General features: G+C 56.8%; 1 protein-coding gene across 1 annotated transcript; it reads left to right on the plus strand.

The window, feature by feature from the left end:
- The first annotated feature begins 306 nt into the window (after positions 1–306).
- Prss56 (serine protease 56) lies at positions 307–5,406 on the plus strand. Its single transcript, XM_021198099.1, has 13 exons — positions 307–585; positions 1,144–1,251; positions 1,604–1,657; positions 1,760–1,949; positions 2,323–2,422; positions 2,509–2,668; positions 2,903–3,045; positions 3,281–3,443; positions 3,573–3,752; positions 3,881–4,045; positions 4,143–4,205; positions 4,517–4,623; positions 4,946–5,406. The coding sequence occupies exons 1-13, from the start codon at positions 486–488 to the stop codon at positions 5,219–5,221; spliced, it is 1,809 nt and encodes a 602-aa protein (XP_021053758.1). The 5' UTR covers positions 307–485; the 3' UTR covers positions 5,222–5,406.
- Positions 5,407–7,091: the final 1,685 nt, after the last annotated feature.

Consider the following 7,091-nt stretch of genomic DNA (forward strand, 5'->3'; position numbering starts at 1 on the left):
AGAGCAGTGGACTCCCCAGGGTGGCAGAAACAGATGGGGATCCCCCCTCCCAGCCCCTGCCCACCAGTCTCCCTTTGCCTGGCCCCCAGCCCAACGGTCAGTTCCCCAGCCCCATCTCAGCCCCTTTGAAGCAACCGCAGGAACAAGGGCCGCTTTCACAGAAGTGGGGAGACTCAGAATGGGACGATGAGACTTCAAAGGTGAGGGTCCAGCCCACTACCTCATTCCCTCCCCCAGTCCTGGCTGCCCTCCCATGCACTCACCCCCCTCTGTCCTCTATATAGCTCCAGGACATCGTTTCCCTGAGGGCTCCCAGGAGGTGAGGGCCAGGTGAGGTGCGGACCATTAGAAGTGGGTAGTTTAGTGTAAGACAACAGCATCAGATGGTTTGAGGGTCGCAAAGCCTTCGTGCAGGAGGAATCACAGGAGAGGGCAGAGTCCAGGAAGAAAAAGGACAGGGTCTCCCGCCTTGGCCCCAGGTCACCATGCCGCTGGTTATGTTGCTGCTGCTGCTACTGTCCCCAGACTCCCAAACTGCCCATGGGCATCCACTGTACACGCGCCTGTCCCCCAGCGCCCTGCAAGGTGAGCCGGGCTTGTCTGAGGGAGCCACGGGAGGTGGGAGGGGCATCGGGAAAGTGAAGTCAAGGGAGGACAAGGGAAAGGAGCTTGTCTCTCACACTTATGAGGACCTGCTGTCCTTCTGCCCACCTTCTGCTGGGAGGAGGAGCCTGGAACTGGGATATAGGAAGGGAGAGCAGATGGCCTCACCCAGGAAGCAGAGACAGCAAGTGCTGCCAAGGGGTTCCAGAGATAACAATGTTAGAAGACTCGGGGAAGCATGCCTCGGGTCCAAAGATGGATACAACCATATTCCCTGGACGTCGATGGGCAGTGGTTTTCCTCTGAAATCTTTAAGAAAGGAGCTTTTCAGAGATTCCTTCTCAATCATAGCACCATCTGCCCTGAGGGCTGGCCCTCAGGCCCTGACTCCTCTTCCTTATCTCTACACCCCTGTAGTCCAGAAGTTCACCACGCTTCTCTAGGACTCCCCAGACAGGGTTCAGAAAGACTTAGACTGAGTGAGGCTCTCTGCCAAGGGGATGTGACTTTGTGTCCCATGTCCCCCCACCCCACCCCCAGTTTTGTCTGCCCAGGGGACTCAGGCATTGCAGGCTGCCCAGAGGAGTGCCCAGTGGGCCATAAAGCGCGTGTTGATGGAGATCCAGCACAGACTGCATGAATGCCAAGGTTGTACCAAAAGTGCTACCCCACCCACACCCCAGCAGACTCACATTGTTACAGGGGATTCCTGTCTTTTGTCCATGCCTTGCCCTTATTTTTAGGTTCCATCGTCCTTGGGGTCAGACTCTTTTTGAAGGTCCAAGTGGAAGGGGTATGCCAAACTTGAGACACCGCAGGGAGGAGGGGAGAGTGTGGGCTCAGGTGGTCGCAGTTCATGGCTGCTCAAATAGTTCCATGTGCTAGAAGGTGGGCCAAGTGGAGAGTGGTTGAAAGCCGAGGCCCAGCACCCCGCCCCTATAGGGTGAAAGATCCGCAAGAGGGCGCAGCAAGGCTCAAAAGATTGTTTCTCACTCAGCAGGACCTGGACGCCCTAGACCTCAAGCCCAGTTCCTTCAAGACCCACCGGAGCCAGGTGAGACTAAAAGACTCCAAGGAACCGGGCTGAAAGCGAGATGGGCCTCAATGTGAAGATAACTAAAACTTTTCCTTCGTGACGCCGTTTCTGCCATTCTAGGACCATGTGGAGAAAGACACCGAGGCGTTGCCAACATGACCCGGGCTCACGGCCGCATAGTCGGTGGCAGCACAGCTCCATCGGGGGCCTGGCCTTGGCTAGTGAGGCTGCAACTTGGAGGGTTGCCTCTGTGCGGGGGTGTCCTAGTAGCAGCATCCTGGGTGCTCACGGCTGCACACTGCTTCGCCGGGTACGTCGTCGAGATCCCAGGCACCTGCTCCGCAGGGCTACCCAGTCCGATGGGAGTCTAAGTACCCATGGGCCAAAGCAGAGCAGAGCAGGTCTCTGCTGACCCCTAGCGGAAGCTGGCTCCCAACCTCGGGCCTCAAAATGCTAGTTGCGGGTGGGGGTGAGGGGGGGGATCCCAGGGTAGGAGGACATCACACTGAATTTTCTCACTGCGGGGAATCTGCGCCTTCTCGGGTCTCCCTCTCTGCCCCTAGGGTCACAATAGCCACACTTACAGGCTCACTGGATGGTGTGGGTGCATGAGGATCTGGGCCTCCGAGGGGGCCTCACGTCACCCTGTCCCTGATGGGTGTCACCCACTACTTGCGCTGCAGTGCCTCGAATGAGCTTCTGTGGACTGTGATGCTCGCCGAGGGGCCCCAGGGGGAGCAAGCGGAGGAAGTGCAGGTGAACCGCATCTTGCCCCACCCTAAGGTGAGAAGACACGCCCTGTGTCCTCAGAGCTGGGAACAGCATCCCAAACCCTCCTCCTTGACCTTGAACCGCCACCTGCTCTCTAGTTTGACCCGCAGACTTTTCACAATGACCTGGCGTTGGTACAGTTGTGGACGCCTGTGAGCCCAAAGGGGCCTGCGCGCCCCATTTGCCTACCCCAGAGTTCTCAGGAGCCTCCTGCCGGCACCCCCTGCGCCATTGCAGGCTGGGGGGCTCTCTTCGAAGGTATTGCCAGTTAGGGCCTGGATAAGTTAGCTGCAAGGAGTAGTGAAGAACCAATGGGGGCGGGGCTGGGGGTGGTGATGGTGGAAGTAAGCTGAAGAGGTGGAGTTTGGAGAGGCTAGGATGATGTTCCTTAGATCGCACCAACCAGGAGGAATCAAAGAGGGCAAGTGAAAGGGGATCTCGAGGCGCAGCCTCTGCCTTCCAAACCCGGCCCCCTTACATTCTTTCCTGTAGATGGGCCTGAGTCCGAGGCGGTGAGGGAGGCCCGCGTTCCGCTGCTCAGTGCAGACACCTGTCAAAAGGTCCTGGGGCCTGGGCTGCGGCCCAGCACCATGCTCTGCGCTGGTTACCTGGCGGGGGGCATCGACTCATGCCAGGTATGAGCTAAAACTGACAGGGGGCCCTGGATACGTCGCTCCCCTTGGCAGGATAACCCTATTCTCTCTGGGGTCTAGCTGAAAGCTCCTACCTACCACTAAATCTTCCTAAATAAAATGGAAACAAGTAGTAACCACAAACGCAGCCAGAGCCAAGCCTTCCCTACCAGGTACTAGGCAGGTATAATTCGATCGATGATGAATGCATTGCTCTCTGTTGGCTCTGGTCCCTTAGGGTGACTCCGGGGGTCCTTTAACCTGTTCTGAGCCCGGCCCGCGCCCCAGAGAGGTCCTCTTTGGAGTCACTTCTTGGGGAGATGGCTGTGGGGAACCCGGGAAGCCTGGGGTCTACACCCGTGTGGCCGTGTTCAAAGACTGGCTGCAGGAACAGATGAGCGGTGAGCATCCCCCAGCCAATGGTCCCTCGGACAGCTCTGGGCAAGCCGGTTTCCATCCGGGTCTCGAGGAGCTGAGGATGAGTGGCTTGTAGACTCACATACAAGGGGTGACCTGGCATCTGCTTGCAGCGGACCCCTCCACTCGCGAGCCTAGCTGCAGAGAACTTCTAAATTGGAACGCTCGGGAAGATGAGCCGTTCACGGACGCCCCGGGCCTCTGTGCCTTCTATGCGCGCCAGTGCCTAGGGTCCGAGAGCTCCTGTGCGCGCCTAGCGCTCCAACAGTGTCTGCAGCGCAGGCGACGGTGCGGTCAGTCCTGTTCTCCCCGGCCGGGGTGGGGGTGGGGAGTAGGAGTTGGGGGTTGGAGGGTGGGAGTGAGAGATGGGGTGCAGGCCTCACCATTCGGTGGGCCGTTTACACCTCTAAACCACTCGCAGAGCTGCGGTCACTGGCGCACACCCTGCTCGGTCTGCTGCGGGGCGCGCAGGAGCTGCTCGGTCCCGGGCCAGGACTGCGGCGTGGAGTCTCCACGCCCTCTCGCTCCGCTCCATCGCCCCAGGAGCTTCCCGGTCACAAATCCCGAGAACAGCGGTTATACTCAGGTATCCTGAGTGCCCCCAGCCAGGCCTAGGCCCCAGAGTCTTGGAGTCATGTACCCTCTCCGAGGCGTGCCCACTAACTTCCCGTGGTCTCCTCCAGGATCGCGAGTTGCAGGAACCTGGTTCCAGAAGCCAAAGCCGGAGCGGCGCGCGGAAACGAAGGGTAATGTCGCCCCCTACCGGCCTGCTGGAAAGGAGCGGCCAAGAGGCTGTTGTTAGAGATTGGGACTGATTGTCTGCTAGAAAATTCCAAATGACAACAGAGAGAAGACCCACGCTCACTCCCTCTCTTCCAGGAAAACAGATTACTTTTTAGGGACACATGTGGCACTAAGTCCTTGTTGGTGTCAGAGGCACGCAGCCTTGCATGATCACGAAACCTCTGCCAGCCTCAGTTTCCCCATCTAGAGCACACAGAGGATATCGCCCTGAGATCCCTCTTGTCAGTTCTCTCATTGTATCCCCTTCTTGCAGGCTGCCCTGGGCTGGAGCCTCTGCAACAGAAGTTAGCGGCTATTCAGCGAGCGCATGCTTGGATCCTACAGATCCCAGCTGAGCACTTGGCCATGAACTTTCACGAGGTAGGTCCCCAGGCTGCCAGGCTCCTTCACAGTGGCCTGTGAAAGCTGCCCTGACAAGGAAGAGACAGGGCATCCAGCTTTTGCCGGGGTAGGGGTGGGGATGAGCTGGAATAGCAGGTGGCTATGAAGATGGGAGGTAGAGAAGTAAGAGTGGAAGGGCTCATTAGGGCATTCGCCCGATCAGGAAATTAGATGGACTTCCGGGAGAGGAAAGGGCAGGGCAAGGCTCTAAGTAACTTCCAAAGCTCCAGGAGGCGGGAGCAACCCTCACGTCAGAAACCCTCAGGAGTGGTTTTTGGGTCCTAACCTCCTCCCTCTGCAGGTGCTGGCAGATCTGGGCTCCAAGACACTGACCGGACTCTTTAGAGCTTGGGTGAGGGCCGGCTTGGGGGACCAGCGGGTGGTCTTCAGTGGCCTGGTGGGCTTGGAACCTTCCACACTGGCTCATAGTCTCCCCCGGCTACTAGTGCAGGCCCTGAAGGCCTTCCGCTCAGCTTCCCTGACAGAAGGAGAGCCCCGGACACCCTGGATAGGGGCGGATCAAGGACGGAGGCTGGGAAACCAGCGCCAGGAACAACTCCAGCCTCCTGTTTCCTGAATGGGGCAACCCTGTGATGGTCACACTGTCCTGGGGGCTAAAGCGGCTGTGTGAGGCATACAAAGTCTCTCTATTCCAGTTGATCTCGGATGTGTGGATAGAGTGGGGATCCTTGACCTCACACGTCTTCCCAAATGTGTCACCAGACACTCATGGCTGCTTTAATAAATGTTATTTATACTTTACATAAAATCTGAAGCTTTCTTGGGATGGGAAGGGTCTGGCATTAGATGGGAGTGGGGCAGGGGCCAACCTCGAGGAGCAGTTAACAGAGACCACAAAGGAGCTGGAAGGAGCCAGTAGTGGTGGCTCGAGCTCCCGGTGCTAGCATTCTGAAGCTGGATTGCAATGAGTTTGAAGCTAACGTGAGCTACATAGTGAGCTCTAGGCTAGCCTGGGCTACAAAATAAGAGTGCACACCCCCCCCCCACACACACACAAAGAAACAAAACCGGGGCCTGGAAGAGATAGCTCAGTGGGTAAAGTGCTTTATGCATATGCATAAAGTGCTTGAGTTCAGGTCCTCAGAACCCAAGTAAAAGCCACGGGGGCAGAGCACACATGTAAACCACAGCCCTGGCTAAGGAGCAGGGCAGTGGGGAGCAGACAGATCTCAGGAATTCACTGGCCACTCTAGCTGCTCCAGGCCAGGTCCAGGTTCAGTGAGGAGGCCCTGTCTTGAAAAATAAGGTGGAGGAGATCAGCTGGATTTCAGCAGCAGCAGCACCAGCAGCTCCAGAGCCTCAGTTTTTCTGTGGCTTTCCATGTCCCCCTCTCCCTTCCAAAACCATAGCTTTTGGTGTGGCTGTCACAAGGTGATCAGTGACATGCAAGTGATATTTGGTATGCAAGTCAACCATGCCAGAGGGAGCGAAGAGAGAGGCTGTGCTTCTCTGCCTGAGTGGGGGACCAGGACACCATCCTGGAGCAGAGCAGGAAGATTCAGCAGGTGACATGGCCCAAACCTATGACAAGACCCTGCCAGACCAGGACTGCCACTCTGCCCTCAGTGATGCAACCTATGAGACCAATGACAGCAAGAAGGTTCATCTCTTGTGTCTCTAAGAGAGCCCCCACACCCTCACATACAAGCAAAATGATCAATGTCCGCTCCAAAGACACCATCAGGAAGCCGACAAGGTCCAGCATGAAGTCAAAGAGCTCAGCAAGCACTGCACCCTGGCAGACAATGGTGATGGTACTGCCATCTCCCTGGAGGGCAAGCCTTTATGAGGCCACCTCCAAACTTCTGCTTAGAACAAAGAACAGGCCCAGACTTGCCAGTGTGTGTGCTGCAGTCGGCTCCTCTCTTGTCAGACCCTATGGGCATCCCTTCGCCCCATTGCCAGTCTCCCCGACATCTAGATGTCCTCCTCCCTCTGTTCCTGATGGTTCTGGCTTTCTGACTCCTCTTAGGTAGAAGCAGATCACGGTGCCCAGGCACCTTTGAGGATGGGCTGTATTCTCTTAAGCACACTCTTAGTCCCATCTATCCCAACCACTGACTTCTAGCCACAGTCATTACAACGGGCATGCCTGACTGTGTGGAAATGACCCCTCCTTGCCCCAGTGGGTCCCCCTCACTTCCCCCTTGGTTTTGGCTATCCATGGATGCAGGAACAGCGAGGGGACTTCGGTTCAAATTAAAGAAAAAAAAAAAAAAAAAAAAGAAATGGGCCAGTGAGGCAGCTTAGCAAGTAATGGCACCTGCCGCCGAGCCGTGTGGTGACCTGAGTTTGATCCCCAGGACCCACATAGTGAAAGGGAAAAAAATTAATTCCTTCAAGTTTCCTCTGACTTCCACACATGCCACAAACTGTGCAGACACACACTGAGGGATGGATGGATGGATGGATGGGTGGGTGGGTGG

This window comes from Mus pahari, chromosome 5, assembly GCF_900095145.1.
Source record: "Mus pahari chromosome 5, PAHARI_EIJ_v1.1, whole genome shotgun sequence".
NCBI lineage: Eukaryota > Metazoa > Chordata > Mammalia > Rodentia > Muridae > Mus > Mus pahari.

What these genes read in the sequence shown, in the direction of transcription:
- Prss56 (XM_021198099.1), top strand. Translation starts at nt 486, where the DNA reads ATGCCGCTGGTTATGTTGCTGCTGCTGCTACTGTCCCCAGACTCCCAA. An exon ending in GCTGCACACTGCTTCGCCGG is followed by an intron (nt 1,950 to 2,322) that starts GTACGTCGTCGA and finishes CTTGCGCTGCAG; the next exon opens with TGCCTCGAATGAGCTTCTGT. An exon ending in GCAGCGCAGGCGACGGTGCG is followed by an intron (nt 3,753 to 3,880) that starts GTCAGTCCTGTT and finishes AACCACTCGCAG; the next exon opens with AGCTGCGGTCACTGGCGCAC.